At 41.8% G+C, this 23,570-nt stretch overlaps 1 protein-coding gene and 1 long non-coding RNA gene across 8 annotated transcripts in view; one reads left to right on the top strand and one right to left on the bottom strand.

Moving 5' to 3' along the window:
- The window catches only part of LOC146406965 (uncharacterized), a 54,732-nt gene that overhangs the window by 6,718 nt on the left and 24,444 nt on the right, over window positions 1-23,570 (bottom strand). The gene's annotated exons all lie outside the window — the stretch shown is intronic.
- Window positions 982-22,442, top strand: DET1 (DET1 partner of COP1 E3 ubiquitin ligase). 6 transcript variants are annotated; one of them, XM_085018802.1, is made up of 6 exons: window positions 982-1,308; window positions 4,596-4,697; window positions 7,191-8,283; window positions 11,027-11,214; window positions 17,253-17,444; window positions 21,817-22,442. In XM_085018802.1, the coding sequence occupies exons 3-6, from the start codon at window positions 7,201-7,203 to the stop codon at window positions 22,004-22,006; spliced, it is 1,653 nt and encodes a 550-aa protein (XP_084874928.1). In that variant the 5' UTR covers window positions 982-1,308; window positions 4,596-4,697; window positions 7,191-7,200; the 3' UTR covers window positions 22,007-22,442. The 6 variants fall into 6 exon arrangements, 5 of the variants coding, with proteins under 5 accessions (XP_084874928.1, XP_013848933.1, XP_005660091.1 ...); XM_013993479.3 differs by having other exon boundaries at window positions 982-1,065; window positions 4,641-4,697; XM_085018795.1 differs by having other exon boundaries at window positions 1,226-1,480; window positions 4,447-4,697.

Below are 23,570 nucleotides of genomic sequence, written 5' to 3' on the forward strand. Positions count from 1 at the left end.
GTCAAGCACCTGAAAGATGCCAAATCCTGTTCTAGGGGAGGCTAGAACAGAAAACAGGACAAAACCCCTGCTCTCATGGAATTTACATTCTAGTGGGGGCAAGGGAAACAGAACAAAGAAAGAAATTAAAACAAGAGAAAAAACAGGGTAATATCAGATAGTGATGAGTGCTTGAAGAAATAGCATGATGGTGGTGGAGTGAAAGGAGTCAGGGAAGCCTTCCTGAAGAGGTGACATTTGCTTTGAGGTCTAAATTATCTGAAGAGGAAGACACAGGGAAATCTGGGGGCAGGTTGTCCAGAAATAGGACAAAGCAGAGGTTTTGAGGGAGAAACCAGTTTGTAAGAGACAATGAGATAATGTAAGTGAAAGTCAATTAAAGTTTTCCAGGATTAATGTAGTGCGAGATGCTTTTACTATACATCCACCGTGTGCTAGTTAATGTATTGGGTACAGTGTTCAAAGATCAGTATTTATTTATTTATTTATATCTTTACTGGCCATGCCCGGGGGCATGTGGAATTTCCCGGGCCAGGGATTGAACCCTTGCCACAGCAGCGACTGAGCCACAGTAGTGACAAAGGCGGGATCATTAATGGCTAGGCCACCAAGGAACTCCCAGTTCCTGTCTTTAAAGTGCTCACTGTCTAGGAGGAGACAACAGCTGGTGAAATGGTGCATTTAATCAAGAGACGAAAAATTAATTTTTATTCATGTTTTTGCAAATGCGTCCAGCGGGTGCAGAGACATGACCTTAGATCACCGAGATGCCAGGTTAGGGCTCCTGGTTCAATTTTTCCTTTGCAGCCACTGAAGATAGAGGATGGCTTCTATCCTCCTCCCAACACTAGAGTGCGCTGTAACGTCGCTCATTGACAGCTGGACTTCACCGCGCTCTCCCCACTTCCCTTCTCGCTGCACTGAGTTTCCGGTGGCTCTCGGAAGCCGGGGCCCATAGGTGCAGACGCCGGGTTCCGAGGCATGGCGGGGGCGGGGCCGGGGGAGGCGGACGCTGAGCCGGTCCGGGGGTGCTTCGCCCCGGCCGTTTGAGTCCAGATCGCACAGGTGAGGACTTCTCCTTCCTTGGTCCAGCCTCCAGACCCGCCAGGCCCTAGCCAAGGCCTCCTCGGGTTACCGCCATGGGATTTCCCCCTCCTCGCATGACTCCGCGGCCCCCGCCCTGCTTCAGAATTCTCTTCCTATCGAGGCCCCGCCCCGGGCTTTTCTTTCCGGTGGCGCCCCCTTGGGCCTGTGTACCCGCCCCTAGCTACCCCTTGAAGTTTTAGGCAGCCGACTGAAGGAATTGAGGTTTGTGAGCACCTGCCTGTTTGCGGAGAGACCCAAGAGGGGAGGTCTTACTTAGCACCGCTCAATGAGTTGGTGGCCCAATTTAGCCAGGCTTTCTTCTTTCATTTCATAGATAACGTATTAAACACATGCTTATAGACCAGTCGCAGTGCTTGGCTCTGAGAAAACTAAGGTAACTAAAAGTAGGCATGGTTACTTACTGCCTGGAGATGATAGATTACAGGGGAGTCCAATATTAAACACCTAACCATACAACTAAAAATTCAGATTCAAATTGTGACAATGACTATGGAGAAGAACAGTAAAAGTAATGGTAAAGTAAAAAAAAAAAAAAATCTGTTTTAGAAAGGATGGTCAGAGAAGATTTCGTGAAGGAGATGACCCTTGAGCTGCAACTTGACAAGTATGAACAGGCTAGAGGAAATATATTCTAGGCTGAGGGAACAGCCCCAGTGAATACTTGAGTTGGCAGAGAACAGCGTTCAGGAAAGGAGGCTTACTGTGATGGGCACACAGAATAAAATGTTTGTGTACTGGTAAGGTACATCTAGGGCCATAGGCGTAAGTAAAATTCAGAGATGGAAGTTGCAAGCTGTGAAGGAGAGGTATGACTAACTGGTATATTGGGATTTTATCTGGTAGAGAGGGTGAAAGACTTTTCTAAGGAAGTGATGATTAGGTTGATACCCAAAATAGGTGTTAACTTGGCAGAGTGAAGAGAAGAGCCTTTAGATTGAGGTTAAGAGGACATGTCAGGGTTCAGAGGGAGGAGGTAGGACACCTGCTGAGGAAATGATTAGAGTTAAATGGGAGAAGATGAGGATGGAGAGTCAGAGCTGAGACCTTTGAGGCGTTTGTTTGGCATGGTGAGAATTTTGATCCTTTTCATTAAGAGCAATGGGAAAATACTTGTTTTAATCCATAGGAGGAGGGATGTGCTCACAAAAGCCTTTCGAAAGATCACTCTGGTTGTTCATGGATTAGGAGTGGACAGGAGTGGATTTAAGGAGACCAATTAGGAAGTAGTTGCCATAATGTAGACATGAAGTTAAGAAAATTTGGGGTAAGAGTGCTGGCAGGTCATGATAGAAAGAAGGTGGAGCATTAGAGGATGTTTAGGAGGTAAAATCTCCAGAGTTTGGTGACTGATGAGGTATGGAGGCAGAGGGAAAGAGCTATCAAGGGAGACTCAGGTTTCTGGTTCCTTTTAGCAGATGTGGCTGTATCGTTTACTGGAATAGAAAAAGGGTAGAGGGGTCAGCTTTTGGGAAAAATATCATAAGTTACTCTTTCTTCCTTACTTCTACCTGACTAAAAGAGCTTTCACTGTGCTTTTTCTATGTTGTTTAAAAAAAAAAAATTTTTTTTAAACAAATTTTTTTTTTTTTTTTTTTGGCTGCTCCAAGGGATATGGAGTTCCTAGGTCAGGGATTAGATCCAAGCCACACTTACGAACTAAGCTGCAGCTGTGGCAATGAAGGATCCTTAACCCACTGAGTGAGGCCAGGAATTGAACCGGTGTTCTCATGGATACTAATCAGGATCTTTACTGCTGAGCCACAATGGGAACTCAATTTTTTGAAGGTTTTTTTTTTTAATAATAATTTTTTTTTAAAGAATGAAGCATCTACTTTGCCTAAAATGATCAGTGGCTTTTTCTGATTCGAATAGCTAGCATTCTTTCTCTGACTCAGTTATATGCAGTTAGTCTGCTAGGTGGTGTCTGATGCCTTCTGCTGTGCCTGGGCCTTACAAACCTGTCTCATTCCATTCTGCTCTCCCTCTCTGACTCCAAGCCCCATCTTAGGTTGGCAGAGTGCCAGGGGCAGAGGTTTCCTGGGCAGTAATTGAGTGAGGCAGTTTTGTGCATTACTTGGTTTTTTAAAATGCCTAAACCTTAATAGTGTGTTTTGGGGACTGTATCAAAATAGTCACATCAACTATGTCACTTTTAGAAGTAGTAGCTGTATAAAACTCAATATCGTGTTTATTGTTCAGGAGTGGGGGATTTTTCTCACTGTATCATGCCAGGGTCCTTTGAGAAAACTCATAAGAGAGATTTCCTTTAAAATCCAGTGCCGGGTAGTTCCCATCGTGGTGCAGTGGAAATGAATCCGACTAGGAACCATGAGGTTGCAGGTTTGATCCCTGGTCTCACTCAGTGGGTTAAGGATCAGACGTTGCTGTGAGCTGTGGTGTAGGTCGCAGACACAGCTGATCTGGCATTGCTGTGGCTCTGGCCTAGGCTGGCTGCTGCAGCTCCAATTAGACCCCTAGCCTGGGAACCTTCATGTGCCGCGGGCGCGGCCCTAAAAAGCAAAATAAATAGGTAAATAAAAATGAATAAAATTTGTTCCAGGATAAAAAGAAAATATGGGACAAGATTTAAAAATAAAATAAAATCCAGTGCTGGGAAATGCTGTGCTTCTTCCAAGCAGCTGTTATGTTTTTATCTTATTGGCAGTGCAAATTCTGCAACTGATTGTATTTTCCTGTGCCTTATTGGCTGAGAAAGAGCCAAATTAGAAGCTTGACAGTTCTGCAGGTCCTTGTGGTATGCATTTCTATGTACTCCAAGCTTCATTTTATTGCCCTACCTTTGTTTTTTCTTGACAAGGATTGTTTTCTAATTTAAGAAAGAATTCTAAGTAAGCACACATAATACTTAGGAAACATATACAATTTTAAGAGAATAACAATACAGTGAATTCTGATTCAAGAAAAAAAAGTACAGTTGGAGTTGGCTTTGTGTCCCCAATTTCCATCCCATTTCTTACTTCCTTAGAGTAACCACTATTTTGAGTCTTAGGTTTATAATACTCTTGCTTTTTTGTAATTGTATACTCTATATATTTTATTCTTAGACAAAAATTGTTTGAAACTTATTTAAAGGCAATCACATTGTATGTACTCTGCTGCTTGCTTTCTTCATTCAACACTGTGTCTGAAATTCATCTGTGTTGTTATATATAACTGTAGTGCATTAACTCACTGCTTTATAAGATTGCACTGTATGAATATGCCTGGAGGAATTTATCTAGTCTACTGCTGATGGGCATTTGGAATGATGTCAGTTTTTGCTGTGGCTAGCAGTCCTGCTACAGGCATCTTTGTATGTCTCCTGTTATATATGTGCAGGCATTTCTCTAGATCAAGATTTGTCAGCCTTGGCACAGCTGACATTTTGGGCCAGATGTGGGGGCTGTCCTGTTTACCATAGGGTGTTTGGCAGCATCCTAGCATTCTCTTTGCTGGACACCCATAGCACACCATCCCTCCCTCCCAAGTTATGACAACTAAAAATGTCTCCATATATTATGAAATTGCCCCAGTTGGGAACCACTGCTCAAGATCAGAGATTGACAAACTTTTTCTCAAAGGACCAGTTGGTAAGTATTATAGGCTGTGGGTTGTGTGGTCTTTGGTCTCAGCTAATCAGCTGTGCCTTTATAGGGCAAAAGCAGCAATGGGCGGGATGTAAATAAGTTGGTATGACTGTGTTCCAGTAAAACTTTATAAAAACAGGCAGGCGGGCTAGATTCGACCTGAGTTTGATGTCTCCTGCTCTGGATCAGTAGGAAATATATTTTATATCCTCCCCCAGTGTAAGTAACTCATATATATATATAATTGAAACAAAAGTTTCACACAATAGTGCTTACCCTTACTGTGTGTGATGTAGTTTGGTATGCTGTTTTATTCTATTTTTAAAAATGTCAATTAGTATATCCACTACATTGACTTCAGTGCCCCATTAATGAGTTGTGATTAGCAGTTTGTGAAACTTGATTTGCTCAGTCATTGAGATCTTTAACTTGCTTAGATAGTATATATATTATATAGTATATATAAGGCATTTCATGTCCCTTTTAGGAGACATTATAAGTAAGTTCCCCATCATCTGTATGTTTTTATTTCTTAAATATAGTTTGGATCAGTTGCTCTGCTGCTTACAACCTGTATTAGCTTGTGTGGCCTGGTGTACAAAGTATTTTCCAAACTTGTTCCTGTCTACTTTCTCTCTCTTTTTCTTTTTAATGGCCGACTTGTGGCATATGGAAGTTCCTAGGCCAGGGATTGAATCCGAGCCTCAGCTGCCAGATCTTTAAACCTACTGCACAGGGCTGGGGATTGAACCCTCACCTCTGAAGTGACCTGAGCTGTTGCAGTCAGTTACTTAACCCACTGCACCACAGTATAAACTCCTCTAGGCTTCTCTTATCACTCATTCTGTGCTTCCTGTATGCTTGGAATTATTGTTTTCCAACTGATGCCACACTCTGCTCTAAATATATTTTTAAAGTTACCTTCTTTCTGGAACATTCCTCCTCTTTTTTTGCCAAGTGAGTTCTTTATCTTTCAAGGTCCATCTCAGATGACCACTGACAGTGCCTTGGGCACTGTCCTAGGTGCTGGGGATTCAGCAAGAAATTAGACAAGGTCCCTCCTGTCTGATATGTGTAAGCTTAGAAGCTTACACAAATAAGAAGATAATAAGGCCTAAAGAAAATAAAATAGGGAAAATAGTAGATTGATGTAGATGGAAAGAGGCACAACTTTTTAAGTAAGATAGGGAAAAATTTTGAAGAGCGGCAGTCTTGCTGAGATTTGAATGATGAAACGGACAGCTCTTTCAACACTTTGAAAATGTTGCTCCTCTTCTTTCTGACCTCTGTAGTTTCTCTTGAGACATCCACAGATATATGAATTGTTGCTTCCCTATAGGTTATTTATCATTTACCTAGCTGCTTTCAAGATTTTTACTTTGTGTTTTAGTTTTTTCCAATTTGACTATGGTATGTGTGGGCATGAATTTCTTTGGATTTATCATGGCTGGGGTTCTCTGAACTTCTCATCTTGGTTTTATATACATGAAGGTTTGTTTATTTCTTGGCTCTTAATTCTGTTCCTTTGGTATATTTTTTGTCTTTATGCCAGTACCACATTCTTTTGATTACTGGGCTTTGTAATGGTTTTGGAAATCAGGAAGCTTGAGTCCTCCAACTTTGTTCTTCTTTTATAAAATTGTTTTAGCTATTTGGGGTCCCTTGAGATTACATGTGCCTCTTAGGATGAATTTTTCAATTTTTGCAAAAATGTCATTTGGATTTTGAGAGGGATTGCATTGAGTTTGTAGATTGCTTTGGGTAATGTGGACATCTTAATAGCCCAATAAGTGTGTGTGTGTGTGTGTGTTCCCCCCCTTTTTTTTTTGGCTGTGCCCACAGCATGCACAAGTTCCTGAGCCAGGGATCAAACCTGAGCCACGGCAGTAACAATGCTGAATCCTTAACTGCTAGGCTAATAGGGAATAAGTATTTTTTTAATGAATATACATTGAATAGAATGCTAACACTGAGCAAATCTGATGTAGTTTTAGGTTTATTCTGTTGAATATTCCCAACAGCTAAACATGCTTTGAAGGTATTCCTAGTGAATTAAATCCTTCCTCAAAATCTGTTTCTAGACTCAAAAATGTCTGGGCCACTTCCTAGCTATAACTTGGGAAGGAGAAATGCTGATCACTGTCAACTTGGTAGCTCCTAGGTCCAGGATATATGGAGGGAAATATATTTGACTTATGTGTACGGTTGACCCTGAACAGCACAGACTTGAACTGTGCAGGTCCACTTATGGATTTTTTTTCCAGTAGTAAATACCGTAGTACTGCACATTCCCATTTGGTTGGATCTGCAGTTGTGGAGGAACTGTGGATAGGAAGGAACAGTGTTTACTGAGGGCTGACTATAATTTATACTCAGATTTTCAGCTGCAGAGGCCAAAGTTGGTGCCTCTAATCCCCTTGTTGTTCAAAGGTCAGCTCTGTTTATGTTTTGGTAAATGTTTTATTTCCTTGACTTCTACTTTACTTTTCCATACAGAGATGTGATAATGGATCATCATGTTTCCACCATCAAACCTAGACGGATCCAAAACCAAAACGTTATTCACCGCTTGGAACGCCGGCGGATCAGTTCAGGCAAGGCAGGCACCCACTGGCATCAGGTTCGAGTGTTCCACCAGAATGTCTTCCCCAACTTCACGGTTGTCAACGTTGAAAAGCCACCTTGTTTCTTGCGGAAATTTTCTCCTGATGGACGCTATTTCATTGCTTTCTCTTCAGACCAGACATCTCTTGAAATCTATGAGTACCAGGGCTGCCAGGCAGCAGAGGACCTATTGCAGGGCTATGAGGGGGAGATCTTGTCCAATGGCAATGACCAGCGGTCGGTCAACATCCGAGGCCGGCTCTTTGAACGCTTTTTTGTCCTGCTGCACATCACCAACGTAGCAGCCAATGGTGAGCACCTGAACCGTGAGTGCAGCCTCTTCACTGATGACTGCCGGTGTGTTATCGTGGGCTCAGCTGCCTACCTCCCGGATGAGCCTCACCCTCCTTTTTATGAGGTGTATCGGAACAGTGAATCTGTGACTCCCAACCCCAGGTCCCCTCTGGAGGACTACTCTCTCCACATCATTGACCTTCACACCGGCCGCTTATGTGATACCCGTACCTTCAAGTGTGACAAAGTGGTCCTGTCACACAACCAAGGTCTGTACTTGTACAAGAACATCCTGGCCATCTTGTCAGTGCAGCAGCAAACCATCCATGTCTTCCAGGTGACTCCTGAAGGCACTTTCATTGATGTGAGGACCATCGGCCGCTTCTGCTATGAGGATGACCTGCTCACTGTGTCAGCTGTTTTTCCTGAGGTACAGCGGGACAGTCAGACAGGCATGGCCAATCCTTTCAGAGATCCCTTCATCAATTCCCTGAAACACAGGCTGCTTGTGTATCTCTGGCGCCGGGCAGAACAGGATGGTAGTGCAATGGCCAAGAGGCGCTTCTTCCAGTATTTTGACCAACTACGACAGCTGCGCATGTGGAAAATGCAGCTTCTGGATGAAAACCATCTGTTTATCAAGTACACTAGTGAGGATGTCGTGACCCTGCGAGTCACAGACCCATCACAGGTATGCAGTGCTTTTCTGCCCTTTACCCCTCCAGTCTCCTTGGCAAAATGGGGAAATTTCTCTTTTTGCCTATAGCCAGCCTTTCAGAAATAGACATTTTTTGTAATCTTGAATTTTTGCTGTCCTTGTACTCAGTCAGACTTAAAACAGCTCCCTTTTCCTCTGGCCTCATGTATTTGGATAAATGGAAGCTAAATCTCAAGCCATTGATGAAGGCAGCAAACTCTGTGATTATTACCCTAATTCTGTTGCAGAGCATTTTCAGTATCCTTGAGATAGAAGGCCAGATGCTGCAAGGTCAAGGTTTGATTTGTCTGTGGATACTGCCTTGATTTGTATAAGATTGTGCTTGTTAGTCTGTTTTAGTTATGGCAGTGAGAATGAGCCCACCATACAAAAAAAGAAAATCTTCTAAAATTCTACTCTTTTCTTTCCTGCTTAAATAATGTCAGTACACTTTTTCAAAAAGTCTTCTTTAGAATGTAACTAACATAAGTTCATTTGACAGAGTTAAGGTTTGTGGCTTTACCTGACCTGGCCCATGTGCTGAAACAGGCTGTAGAGCAGTGAAAAGATCAGGATGAAGCCAAAATGTCTGACCTGCTGAGTCAGTTATTAGGATTGCAGGTCCTGAGGGTTTTTCAGTTTGGGTGAAAGATGTGGGTAGGGAAGAGAGGAATTTCACAAGTAGGAGTAAGGTGGTGTTAAGAATAATGAAACCTCTAAGACTTTTGGATTGAAACACCATGCTGAAATTAAGTGTAGTTTGGGCATTTCCCTTTGAGACGCTCTCTACTTTAGTGTTGACGGAGCAAGAGACCTATCTTTCTGTACGTTTGCCCTCCATTCTATACTGTTTCCATAAAGTCTCCTTAGATACTAGTTTGGAAATCAAGACCAGAGCAAACCAGTAAACTTCAAAGTCAGCTGAGTCTGCTATTTCTCATTGACTTGTGCTGAGTCTACCCTTAAGTGACCGCACAGACCGTCACAGATGTCTTCTAGGACCTTGTGAGCTATCATGGTAAAATGTTCTCTGACATTTTTCTTGGAATCACAGCTTGTGTATTTAAAAAAAAGGATGGGGGAATGAGTAATATGGTTAGAGTTCATTTTTTTCTGGATTCCTTCTCTTCCCTGCTAATGATGAAGTCACCCGTTGAGCCATCATGAGTGAGCATCTAGTTCATCTTACCTCTTGTGGAGGTTGTGGGTGAATCCCTTGCCTGTGCACCCCCTGTGTTGTATTTCCCAATCTGTGCTGGAGGGAAGGCAAATAATTCTATATCCTCATAATTGTGATGATCCTGGCAAAGCCCTGATATGATCAGTGTGCTGTCCAGGTTTATAGAAAGGACATGAGTCAGTCTTGTAATTAGGTTTGAGCCTTTTTATTTTGGAGGGACTAAGTTGTCTTTGGCTGCTGTATTTGAGATTATCCTTTTTTTCTTTGTTAAAACATGACCTACTTATTTCAGGTAGCTATAGTAAGTGGTGGCCAGAAGCATTACTCTGGCTCTGGGCTTTGCTCACAGAGTTTGTAACTTTAAACCCAATCTCTCTGCCCTAGATATCCTCCCCCCACATTCCCCGGTTTAATTTGATAGGTTCCAATAAGGTTAATGAGTAAAAAGTGAGAGTAAACACAAAGCCTTGCTAATATTATGGGTATTATTCTCAGGTTACCCTCCAGCCTCTTTAATTTACAGCCAAATTTAATTTCCAGGTGACTGCAAAAGTCATGTAATACAAGCTTTGGGAAGGACTAATTACTAGTAAAACAGGTGGGCCAAATGTCTCCAGAAATTGGTAATGGAGATTTAAATTCAATCACAGGAGGTGGAATACTAATCCTAGTGTTCTGAGAACTTCTAGGGTCCTGTTGGAGGCTTGCAGATTGACACAGACTGCCACACTCACTGTGACAAAAGCATGGGGGTGCTTGGTGCTTCCTGGTTAGGCTGAGCAGGGCACTGGAGCTTTAAAGAAGAGGCTAGTTACCCAGGAGCTGGCTTAGAGAAAGCAGTAACTCTGCCACCTATGGCATCTGAATGCTTTTCAGGTTCCTCTTCCGATCTTAAATGCTACAGATCTCAAATGTATGTTACAAATGCTCTTTTTATGAAGGAAGAAATGGAAAATATTTTCTGATTTTTTCATTTGTTTGGTAGCAGTACCCTGCTTGGGTACAACCTGCGTGGTGGACACAGGATACTTACGGTGTCTCTGTGTGTTAGCAGTATTAAGAGGGAAAAGGAAATGCCCCTACATTGAACTTTCAACTATACATATACAAGACAAAAATAATTTGTCAACAGGCAGTCCCTGGCTCAACTCACTTTCTCAGCAGGAAGAAAAATTAAATCTGGCATTATTAAAAAGTGTTTTTAATCTCAGAGTGGGTTGGGGAGTAAGTAGGGAATAAGCATGTGGAAGGAAAAATACTAAATTTGCACAATTTGAAGTGAAAGATTGAAAACCTTTTTATACATATATGCTGAACAACTCAGTAATCCAGTAGCATAGACACAGTGGGAAATTAGGTAACACTGAGGCCCGTGATTGACAAAGCCCACTGAGGCGTCCTCCTTTTCCAGAAACAGTTGGTGCCATGTTTCCACCGTAGTGTGGCAGCAGAGGTGTTTGCTTGTTTTCCTTGGGTAGGGTGAATTTTCAGCAGAGTAATAAATCTACTGATCATGGCATTGTACTCAGCTATCCTTCAGGTCTCTCTCTTCTGCAGGCATCTTTTTTTGTGGTGTACAATATGGTGACAACAGAGGTGATCGCTGTGTTTGAGAATACATCAGATGAGCTCTTGGAGCTCTTTGAAAACTTCTGTGACCTTTTCCGTAATGCTACCCTGCATAGTGAAGTCCAGTTTCCCTGCTCAGCATCCAGCAACAACTTCGCAAGGCAGATCCAGCGCCGGTAAGCTGTTCCATTCAGCTCAATAGGCTTAATTTTCTTTAGAAAATTTGTTGGTGTTAAGCCAGTCATCATTTACTTCAGGTAACCTTCCCATATTCTTTCTGTCAGTCTGTCTATTGTAACCTCTTGTCATCCTAAGCTTCTCTTTTCTCTCAGCACCTGAGGAATTACTTGTGTGTGGTCCATGATTACTCCTAAACTGTGTGCGAGCTGCATAAAGATAGAAACTGTGTCTTTGTTATTTATTGATACATGTTCAGTAGTGCACTGTCAAGCACTTAAATGTTTTTTGAATGACTAAGGAAGTAATTTTATAACTTTGGGTTAAACAGGTGTGTTGAACAGGTACATGTATTTATCCCTGCTCCATCTCAAAACCCCACTGAGATGACAATGAAGGGAGAAGCATAAACAAGAACAAAGAGAATGGGAGAGGAGTTATCAACAGAGTTTTAGAAGCTGAAGGGCCAATGGATGAGTGATAACTAACTTGGCATACCTCAGAGAACAAAAACTTACGACTTCAAAGCTTAGCCATTAAGAAACAAATTGTCTTGCACCAGAGAGCTCTGGAAAAGCTCAAGAAATTGGAGGCCCTGAGTACCTCTGAAGATACCTGTGAGGCTGAAATCAGTAGGATTGGATGAAATTCTTAAAAGGAGCAATCACATGCTCTAGCTCCTTTCTTTAAGCCTACATTGCCAAGTGACTTCTGCACCTCAGTGAAAGGCTAGAGGCTTATTCTCTGGAGAAATTGAAGCCTGCTGGCTCTGGTTTTATGTTCATGAGACGTGGCTGAGAGTAGGGATGAGACATGTAATGTTTAAACAAGAATTAAGTGAAAACTGACACACTGACGGGGAAGACTGCTGTCCTCTTATCTGATATGGTCCAGGCTTCTACTCCCCAGGCAGGAGATTAGTGATAATTCTCTAGGGAAACTGACCATCCTGAGGAAGAGACAGTTGGAGGCTCTTCATGAATCACCTAGGTCACCCTAAATTGATACCCACCTCCTGTGAACCAGATTCTCATAAATTATCTGAGTACTTATTGTGAAATGACTGGTTATTTTGGACCAAGGGCCCAGGCTAAATCCTACTCTAGTTAGGTGGTACCTCATCAGATTCTATATATGTAAGTTGCTCCCCTAACTTGAGCCAGGTATGGAAAATATCTTCTTTACCTTTCAATATAGGTCAAACCAGAGTGAGTGGATGAATTAGAATAAGCATTACTGCCACTGGGAAAAATGAGCAAAGCAGATACCTAATTCAGTGGCATTATACCTATGTAGAAGGATGGTACTTGATTAAAATAGATGGATATTGATTTTCAGACAACTAAACCTGACCGTTTTCTCTGGTTCACGCAAAATTTGTGCCTTACTACCGTCTTTATTTAGTATAGAAGGATTTTTGGAAGCAGAACATGGATCAGATTTTCATTTTGAAATGAATTTTTATCTTTTAAAATTAAGCAGATCATTATCAACTAGTAACAAAAGCTGGGTACACTCAGTTAAAACATCAAAAAAGTCACTAGAAGGTAAGCTCCATGAGGGCAGGGATTTTAGTATTCTCTGCCATATCCATAGCACCTAGGCCAGTGTCTGATGTTGGAGGAGCACATTAGGTATTTGTTGAATGAATGATGTCATTAGGAATTACTAGAGCTATGTTTTCTAAAAATTTGTTTCAGAATGCATCTGCAGTTAAGTGAAATTGTAGGAAGCCCCCAGGAGAAGATGAAAGATTTGAAGAGAAAGGTGGCATTGTAGCTTTGTGATTTTCAAAATTTTACTTCATACCAGCAAAAGATTTTGAAAAATTGTAGATATCCTCACACATTAATTTTTAAGCTTATATTTAAATTTTTTTACTATCAAATTTAAGTAGTTGCAGAGGATGCAATTTTTAGTGTATATTAAACATTGACCTTTAAAAATAAAATCATTACAAAATATAATTGGCATTAACATTATATAAGTTTAAGCTGTAATACTTTTTTTTTTTTTTTTTGCCACGTCTATTGTATGTGGACATTCCCAAGCTAAGGATCAGACCCTCACTACAGCAGTGACCCAAGGCACTGCAGTGACAACGCTGGATCCTTAATCCACTGTACCACAAAGGAACGAGAACTCCCAGGTGTAGCACTTTTAAATATAGTCAAGGGAGGCTTCCTGCTGTGGCACAGTGGGTTAAGATTCTCTTGTGGCACAGCAGAAACGAATCTAACTAGTATCCATAAGGATGTGGGTTCAATCCCTGGCCTCACTCAGTGGGTCAAGGATCCCACGTTGCTGTGAGCTGTGGTGTAGGTTGCAGATGTGGCTTGGATCCCACATTGCTGTGAATGTGATATAGGCCAGCAGCTGCAGCTCCAATTGGACTCCTAGCCTGGGAGCTTACATATGCCATGGATGCAGCCCTAAAAGAAAAAAAAAAAGAAAAAAAAAGAATCTGACTGAAGTGGCTTAGGTCTCAGGTTTCTGTGGAGGCAGGGTTTGATCCCCAGCCTGGCGCAGTGGGTTAAAGGATCCAGCATTGCCATGGCTGTGGCATAGGATTCAATCCCTTGCTCAGGAATGTCCATATGCCACAGGAATAGTCCAAAAAAAAAAAAAAAAGTCAAGAGAATCTAAATGCTATAGTACTTTAGTACTCAGTTTTTGACATAAAAAGTACACAGCAAATCATTCCCATACTGTTTGAAATTTCTTAGTGTTTCTTCCTATTTGCATATTCATATATCTGTTCCATCTCCCCCATAGAATTGTATCCTAATAGCATTTTACTCATCATCTTCCATACTTTGCTGCATTGAAAAAATATATGTAAATTAAAGTTATTTTTTATTTCTTGTGAACACATGGGTCTAAGTGCTCAACTTTAGAGTGTTCAGTAAACCTTTGGTAAAAAATGAAAATGGATCCTATTATAGGTTAGAGTAAATGTTTAAGAAAAAAAATGGACACCGGGGATTATAAGTCACTTAAGGAAAAGTCTTTATTTTAAAGATAGAGACAAGGAGCTCCCATTGTGGCTCAGTGGTAATGAACCCTGAGGGTTTGATCCTTGGCCTCAATCAGTGGGTTAAGGATCCAGCGTTGCCATGACCTCTGGTATAGGTTGTAGACTTGGCTTGGATCCTCCATTACTGTGGCTGTGGTGTAGGTAGGCAACTGGTAGCTCTGATTTGCCCCCTAGCCTGGGAACTTTCATAACCTGGGTGTTTGGCACTTAAAAAAAAAAAAGCCCAAGATAAGATAGTGTGAAAAATAAAGAAACAACATGATATTCACTGAAATAATTGAAGCTTTAAAAATAGGAACATTCCTGGAATAGCTAGATGCTTTAGAAATTTAAACTTCATTAGGTATATTTGAGAATTCTCCAAGGAAGTAGAATAAAAAGAGTGGGAAAATGAAAGAGAAACAATAAAAATGATTTAGAAAATTCAGAGGATTTTCCCAAGAGATCTCATATCTGGCTAATTCTAGAAGGGGAGCAGTAGAAAAAATGAAGGGGAGGAAATAATGTAAGGCAGTTCTATAATATTAAAAAATATGCATTTCTTGGAGTTCCTGTCGTGGCTCAGTGATAACAAACCTGACTAGTATCTGTGAGGATGCAGGTACAATCCCTGGCCTTGATCAGTGGGTTAAGGATCTGGCGTTGCTGTGAGCTGTGGTGTAGGTCTCAAGACGTAGCTCGGATCTGGTAATGCTGTGGATGTGACGTAGGCCAGCATCTGCAGCTCCAATTGGACCCCTAGCCTGGGAACTTTGATATGCCGTGGGTGCAGTCCTAAAAAGACAAAAAAAAAAAAATGCATTTGTAGATTGGTAAGGCCCACCCACTGTCCCGGAGCTGGCTCATTCTGGCTTGTGAGAGCCAGGTGTTAAACTTCTAGGAGTTTTTGCAAGTTGTTAAACATAGCCATTATTAAAAATTAATTATTTACTTATTATTAATAATTATTTTACTATTATGCTCTTGAGGTTATTTGTATCTTTTCTGTTTGGTGAGAATACTATATAGTGATGTGTTCTTGCTCATCTCTTGACAACTTTATGTTCAGTGATGTCACATTGGTACCTTGAAATTGACCACAGCAGGAGGATGTATACCACAGAAATTGGCAAATGCTATAAATCATGGCTTTTTCCCCTTCAGAGAAATAATTATTAATCTTATTAGCACATCACTGGCTTCATCAAGTACCCATTATAGTCAATAATGAAGGACCCATACTGAGGCATATCATCATGAAATTTTAGATCACTGGTGATGAAGAGAAAACTGTAAAAGCTTGCAAAAAGAACACATACATTTCACATATAAAAAATTAAGTCATTAATGGTATCGGACTTAATAATAATACTGAAAACTTGAAGTCATTAAAATCATACCCTGAGAATTCTGTGAACAAAATGATTTCCAAACTAGAATTCTACATATTCTACAACAAATAGAATGTAATAAAGATATTTTTAGTTAAGTAAGGTCTCAAAAAATTACCTCCCATGTACCCTTTCTAAGGATGCCTCTAGAAGATGTATTTTCCCAATAAAATACTAAAGAATGGTATAGGAAATAGACTTTAACAATGGAGAAATGCACAAGAATTCTAAGGATGATGGTAAAGGGAAGTTCCAAGATGACAGAACTCCAGTTGGACCACGTGGATGCAGGAGCAGGGAGGTTTCCAAGAGGGATATGTATATTCAAGGATATATTAAAATTATTAGAATATCTGGTGGGTTTTGAGTGTATCAAGGAGAGATTGTCAGATCTGTTGTAGTAGGGTTGTTAGCATAAGCCTCACTGAAAAGATGGTATTTGAGTAAAGCTTTTGAAGGAGGTCGGGGAGCAAGCCATGTGGATAACAAGGGGAAGAATATACCAAGCAGAGGGAATATTAAATCTAAAGGTTCAGAGGTAGGTCTCATGAAATTTGAGGAACACCAGGGAAGTCAGGGTGGCTGGGCTGCAATGAGCAAGAGGCAGAGTGGTCAGAGACAGGACGAGGCACATAAGGCCATTCTAAGGTTTTAGCCTTTTTTTTTTTTGGCCATTTCTAGGGCTGCTCCCTCGGCATATGGAGGTTCCCAGGCTAGGGGTCTAATCAGAGTCCACCAGCCTATGCCAGAGCCACAGCAACTCGGGATCCAAGCCACGTCTGCAACCTACACCACAGCTCACAGCAACGCCGGATTGTTAACCCACTGAGCAAGGGCAGGGACCGAACCCACAACCTCATGGTTCCTAGTCGGATTCGTTAACCACTGCGCCACGACGGGAACTCCTGACTTACCTTTTTGATAACCATTTCTTCTCTTACCATATAATCTGAAAATTATGGTTTTCCATTAGGTTTTTAATTTTTCTGTCAGTTTTTCATTGTCCTGAGCAATTCTGTATTGAACATGCACAGGGATTTTTCTACATAAAGGATTGCTTCCTTAGGGAAAATTTCCAGAAGAGTAGAAATACTTGGTCACTGGGTATTAAAGTTAGTATTCACTATAATTGTAAGCAATAATTGCTTCATCATCATCATCATTATTATTAAAGATAAGTCTGGTAACTCTGTGTCCACGTTACTGTTTTTCTAGATATTGGTGTTTCTGCAGAAACTTTATTTAAACAAAGAATAAGTAATTTTTTCAATGCAAAAGGTTTGATGCAAGTTGGCTTATAACTGGTCCTAAGAAGAGTTGGAAGCTGCTTCTATTCAGGATTCTCTGCTCTCTGTAACTCTTTTTTAATGCAGTCTAAGGCTATTATTTGGGAAAATAAGTGAGTAGAAACAGTTGTCCAAGATTTAAACTTTTGTAGCATCTTTAACTTTTCTAAAGTAACTTAATGTTCCTGATTTCTAATTCTGTTTTCTGTGTTTTGAGAGTGTTTATAGCTAGGCAGACATGTGTGAGTTCAGTATCTAGATTCTATTTTCAGAATGTCAGTTTGAAATCCAGGGCAGTATGTGTGCCTGCTAACATAGGCTTCCTCACCGATGCTTTATTTCAGGTTTAAAGACACTATTGTAAACGCCAAGTATGGAGGGCACACGGAGGCAGTGCGCCGGCTGCTGGGTCAGCTCCCCATCAGCGCCCAGTCTTACAGTGGTAGCCCTTACCTTGATTTGTCTCTCTTCAGCTACGATGACAAGTGGGTGTCAGTCATGGAGCGGCCCAAGACTTGTGGCGATCACCCCATCAGGTATACCATCCCTGCTTCAGCTGCACATGCCTCAAGGCTGAGGCGGCCTGCTTGCTCTTTTCTTCTTGAACATCATTTCATTGTGACTCTGTCCACAATTCAACCCACAAGTACAACTTGTGGGTTGAATTCAGAGAGTGTGGTGAGTGCTTTGATCATTTGGGCACTAGTCTCATAAATTAATTAGTTCCACTCTTTGCTTCTCTTCAGAACATCCAATTCAGATATCTTTTCAAGATATCTAGGGAAGGAAACCATACTTTTCAATTTAATAATCTAATACAATTTCATAATACTGTTTATAATTGAGACTTAAATTTTGTTCAGCTCAAATTATTTTATCCCTTCATGTTACTTAACAGAAAAGATAGCAGAGGAGTTCCCCTCATGGCTCAGTGGAAACAAATCTGACTAGTATCCATGAGGATGCAGGTTCCATCCCTGGCCCTGCTGAGGGGGTTAAGCACCAGTGTTGCCGTGAGCTGTGGTGTAGGTCACAGACACAGCTCGGATCTGGCGTTTCTGTGGCTATGGTGTAGGCCGACAGCTACAGTGCCAATTCGACCCCTAGCCTGGGAACTTCGTTATGCTGTGAGTGAGGCCCTAAAAAGACAAAAAAAAAAAAGAGAGAGAGAGAGAAAAAGAAAAGTTGGTAGAGACAATTTGGGGAACAGGCAGGTTTTGGAGAAACTCATTCTTCCTCACCTGGAAGAATTTTGCAGTGTAGACTGCTATACTAGTGCCAGAAGCCTGACACTAACCCCCTGTAAGTGGTCCCTTCCTCACAGATGCCAGTTCACAGACCCGCCTGTCTCTATGTTGGGAGCTGGGGTTGTGTGATAGGTGCTAGGGAGAGGAGCTGCACCACTGCTGCTGGTGAGTTGATTTCAAAGGAGGTGTGATCCTGGTTCCCTGTGTTGGATTGTGGAAGGTCTTTTTCACATAGAATCAGTGGGAGTTAACATTTCATAGTCTAGCTTCATTATGTATTAAATAGGCTTGTATAGCATATTCTGTACAGTTAATCACGGTTTGTAATATTTCCTTTGGGAAACTGCAGTAAGTTCCAAAAACCAGTTAAAAAAATTTTTTTTTATTATGGCATATTTTTAAATATGTAAAAGTAGAAGAATGTAAGGAACCTCCATGTACTCGCTTCAGCAGTTATCACCTCATGGTCAGTGCTGCTTCCTCTCTTTCTACCACTGCTACTTTTCCTCTCCCACCTGCCACCCTGCATTTTTCTGAAGCAAATTCCAGGTATCACAGCATTTTACTTGTAAGTATTTCAGTGTGAAGTTCTAAAAGATAAGGACTTTAAAAATTACAACCTTAATACCATTATTCCATCTTGTGAAAATTAACAAAAATATTAAGATCACCAAATACCAGGAGATGGAGTTCCCGTTGTGGCGCAGTGGTTAACGAATCCGACTAGGAACCATGAGGTTGCAGGTTCGGTCCCTGCCCTTGCTCAGTGGGTTAAGGATCCGGCGTTGCCGTGAGCTGTGGTGTAGGTTGCAGACTCGGCTCGGATCCCGCGTTGCTGTGGCTCTGGCGTAGGCCAGCGGCTACAGCTCCGATTAGACCCCTAGCCTGGGAACCTCCATATGCCACAGAAGCGGCCCAAGAAATAGCAAAAAGACAAAAAAAAAAAAAAAAAAGATCACCAAATACCAAGTGAATTTTCACATTTCCCTATTGTATCATACATATTCTTTTTACAGTTTGTTCCAGATCAAACAAGGTTTGCATGTTGTATTTGGTCACTGTCCTCTTAAGTCTTTTGTATTCTGTAGGTTTGGCTTCCCTCTTACTTTTCTTGCAGTGAAATTGTTGAAGAGACCAGGTTGTTTGTCCAGTGGTGGACATTGTTCCTCACATCCTAGATTTTTCTCCTTGTATCCCTGCTATATTTACCATCTTTCTCATTCCCCCATATTTCCTATAAACTGGACCACAGAGAACTCACTTTAAATCATAAGCCTGGAGTTCCCGGTCGTGGTGCAGTGGTTAACGAATCCGACTAGGAACAATGAGGTTGCGGGTTCGGTCCCTGGCCTCACTCAGTGGGTTAAGGATCCGGCGTTGCTGTGAGCTGTGGTGTAGGTTGCAGACGTGGCTTGGATCCCGAGTTGCTGTGGCTCTGGCGGAGGCCAGTGGCTGCAGCTCTGATTCGACCCCTAGCCTGGGAACCTCCATATGCCGCGGGAGCGGCCCAAAGAAATAACAAAAAGACCAAAAAAAAAAAAAAATCATAAGCCTTTGGTGTGCTGGGTACTGTGTGGTAAGGTGAATATGTTTTTCACACATAAAAGCAGATAATGGGGCTCATTTGATACAGTCGTGGAGCAAAAGATACATTTCTCTCCTTTTGACTTCCCTGCCTGTCTGATTTGAAAAGATTAACCCAAGTAACAAATCTGGAAATGCCACTGACTGTGACTAAAAGGGTTTTTCTTGAAACTCTTTATTATTTTTAAGTGAAAATGAGAACTGTAAGGACATTAAAGTCTTTTGAAGAGGTAATGCCTTTACTCTAACCACCGCCATTATTCTAAGAGGTAATGCCATTATGTATTTCATTCTAGTCTTTGCCAGAATGCATGTGTATGTTTATACAGTTGTAATCGTGGTTAGTATAATACTTTGTAGTCTACTTTTATTTCATAAACATTTTTCCATGTTGTTACATAGTCCTCATTGTTACAGCCCTAATGAAGGCACATTATTCTGTCAAGTAGACAGTGTCATAATTTAAGTATTCCCATTAAATGAATTCAAGCATTCATTCTCTCTCTGCATTTTTACATCAGAGCTAATGCTGTAGTAGCTGTCTTTATTCAAGTTACTGTTTAATTTATTATCATTATTTTTTTTAATTTTGTCTTTTTAGGGCTGCACCCGCAGCATATGGAGGTTCCCAGGCTAGGGGTCGAATTGGAGCTACAGCTGCTGGCCTACATCACAGCCACAGTGACTCAGGATCTGAGCTGTGTCTGCAGCCCACACCACAGCTCATGGCAACGCTGGATCCTTAACCCACTGATCGAGGCCAGGGATCGAACCTGCAACCTCATGGATGCCAGTCAGGTTCGTTAACCACTGAGCCACTGCGGGAACTCCTGTTTTCTTTAATTTAAATGAGGCTATAAGTTCTTGGAAATGGGATTATTGAGTCAAAGGTTATGAATGTCTTTATGTCTACTGTATATTTGCTTTCCAAAAGGGGAATTATAGAGCTCTTTAATTCAGAGTTCTTTATTTTCCAGAACTTCCCCCAGTTCGGCCCCACCCTATTGATTACCTCCATCCAGTTCCCAAGTTCCCAGGGCTTTTGCATAAGGGAAAAAGGCATTTAACTACTGGGATGGATGGAAGCATCTTTCGTCTTACTGTGTTAGATGAAAAACTAAAAACTACTTATTATTTTGCTTTTGTGCCTGAAGAAGAACCTTCCAAAAGAATTTATTCTTGAAAATGAAAAACTCAAATATGGGCCTAGATCTGCAGTAGCCACTACCCTGTGGCTGTTGAGCCCTAAAATGTGACCAGTCCAAGTTGAGAGGTGCTCAAGCTTCAGATACACATCAAATTTCAAAGACTTAGTACAAAAAAAAAAAAAAAAAAAGAATGGAATCTCAGTATCTTTTATATTAATATCTTTATATTGATTATAGGTTGAAATGATAATATTTTGGATACCAAATATTGGGTGAATTAAAATATATTATTGATTTATTGCTTTTTAGGGCTGCACATGTGGCATATGGATGTTCCCAGGCTAGGGGTCAAATCCTAGCTGCAGCTGTGACCTATGCCACAGTCACAGCAACTTGGGATCTGAGCCACATCTGTGACCTACATCACATCTCACAGCAACTGCTGGATCTTTAACCCACTGAGCACAGATATGGATCAAACCTGTATCCTCATGGATACCGCTGAGCCACAACGGGAACTCCAAAATATATTATTTAAATTAGTTTCACCTTTTCCTTCTTATCTTGTTTAATGTGGCTACCTGAGAATTAAAAAATTACACATGTGGCTCACATTTCATTTCCAGCCCTGGCCTTGGGCAGGTAGCTACTGGAAAAGAGGAGGCTGTAATTAAAGTCTGTAACTAAGGGTCATCTTGCAAAAGAGAGATAACCCAGCGGCTCAGGACAGTATGGTGAAGTTCATAATCACCAGGCCTGTAAATGGTCAGACAGAAGTGATTTTGCAGTCCTGGTGACCTGGGGCTGATGTGAGAGGAGATTTCATCAGTGAGGTTAAATAATCAGTTGCCACCTTTCCTTGCTGTTCAGATTTTAAGATGGTGGTGAAAATGGATCCCATTTTCTTCTTCTCTCCTTGCTCTGTTTAGGTTCTATGCCCGGGACTCTGGTCTGCTCAAGTTTGAGATTCAGGCAGGCTTACTGGGCCGCCCCATCAACCACACGGTGCGACGCCTTGTTGCCTTCACCTTCCACCCTTTCGAGCCTTTTGCTATCTCTGTGCAGAGGACTAATGCTGAATATGTTGTCAACTTCCACATGCGACACTGCTGCACGTAGGTGCCTCATCAAAGCCAGGTCATCTGGTCTTCCGAGACCCTGCTCCCTTCTTATTTCAGTGTACTGTCAGGCAGAAGCTCGGACTATGTACCTCAAGGGGGAGTGGACAGGGAGGGAGTGGGGCTCAGCCTGATGGAGTTTTTTAATCATCCACAATACAACTGCTGATTGACTTAAAGTCCTTACCTTTTCCCTGTGGGAATGCCACCATTAACTAAGTCCACACTTTTTGTTTTATTTTGCATTTTCTTTCTATGAAGATGAGAGCATTACACCTCTGTCCCTTTCATGTGACTTCTTTGGCATTATGGTATGCAGCCGGAAGCAGGTAAATCTTGTTTACTCACGAGAATTGTGTACATCTTTCTACATAGCCAACAGCAGGGCTGTCTTTATAAGAAAAAAATAAATAAAGCCTGGTATTTTCTTACTTAAATATATCCTGTTTGATGTCTGCCTTATTTCCTGATCTCACCAAATGCTTTTCAAATACGTGGGTTTCAGAAAGGGCTGTGAGGGACCAGAGGACAAGGCCCCAGCGGCTGCTCTTGGAGGAACTAAGTGGTGTGTGCCAGCGTGGAGCCAACTCGCTGCCAGGATTGTTTCGTTCCCTCGGGTGTTCTCCTGGTAATTCTCCCAGCTGGAGGAGCTGGGCATAATCACACCTCCTCATGTGGAAGCATGCTCCCTTCTGTGCCATCTGTGTTGTGCAGGTGGAAGAAGGAGCCGTTCTCTTTGGCTGCAGCAGAAACAAACGCTGTGAAGCACGTACTGTAATTTGGGTAGCGGGAGCTGGCGAGCTCCAGGTGTCCCTAAAGAGATCAGACTGGTTGTTCCTGGATGGCCAAACCGTCACTGCTGTCCTTCAGACACCTGCCAGCCACCAGCCAGCATCCTTCTGTCACATTCTCATCTAGTCTCCTTCACAGGTCATGTCAGGATGTTATGTTTAATCTTCATGATGTGTGTACCATGTATGTAATAAGCTTGTTTAGTAGCCTGTGAATTTGAAGATAGCTTTGAAATGTTGCAGAGCAGGCTGCAGAAGGAGCCGTGGATGCAAACAGCTGGATCCTGTATCCCTCTGCCATCTAGACTGACTTCCCTCGGGAATAAAAGATATGAGATTCCAAGCCCTACCCAAAACAAGTCAGCCAATTTTCATCATCTTCACTTTGAACAGCTAAATCCATTCTCATTCAGCATAAGATCTGAGCACCTACTGTCTGTCAGGTGGATGCTGTGCAAAGATTTGAGGATGAGGTGAGAAATAGTAAATAGAACTATATGCCAGTGGTACATATTTGGGAACAGTGGAGGGGGTTGAAAGAGAGGCAGAGAAGGAAAGCTGCACTGGGGAAGGACACAGACTCGGTAACTGGGAGTGTGTTGTGTGAACCAGGGCAGAGACAGTTTCAAGGAGAAATGCAGCGTGTGCAGTGGCATAGAAGAGTCAGTAGAGCTATCATGTTTGTGGAATGGCAGGTAGTCTAAGTGGCTATAGCACAGGCTGTGTGTGGGGCCAGAGAAATTGTGACAGAAGCATGAAGAGAAGCCTTGTTTA

The sequence above is a fragment of the Sus scrofa genome, chromosome 1 (assembly GCF_054392235.1).
Source record: "Sus scrofa isolate SSC_HxYL_T2T_F1_AM1 chromosome 1, Sscrofa_HxYL_maternal_Yorkshire_Landrace_v2.0, whole genome shotgun sequence".
Classification (NCBI taxonomy): domain Eukaryota; kingdom Metazoa; phylum Chordata; class Mammalia; order Artiodactyla; family Suidae; genus Sus; species Sus scrofa.

What these genes read in the sequence shown, in the direction of transcription:
- DET1 (XM_085018802.1), top strand. Translation starts at nt 7,201, where the DNA reads ATGGATCATCATGTTTCCACCATCAAACCTAGACGGATCCAAAACCAA. An exon ending in GAGTCACAGACCCATCACAG is followed by an intron (nt 8,284 to 11,026) that starts GTATGCAGTGCT and finishes TCTCTTCTGCAG; the next exon opens with GCATCTTTTTTTGTGGTGTA. An exon ending in GCAAGGCAGATCCAGCGCCG is followed by an intron (nt 11,215 to 17,252) that starts GTAAGCTGTTCC and finishes GCTTTATTTCAG; the next exon opens with GTTTAAAGACACTATTGTAA.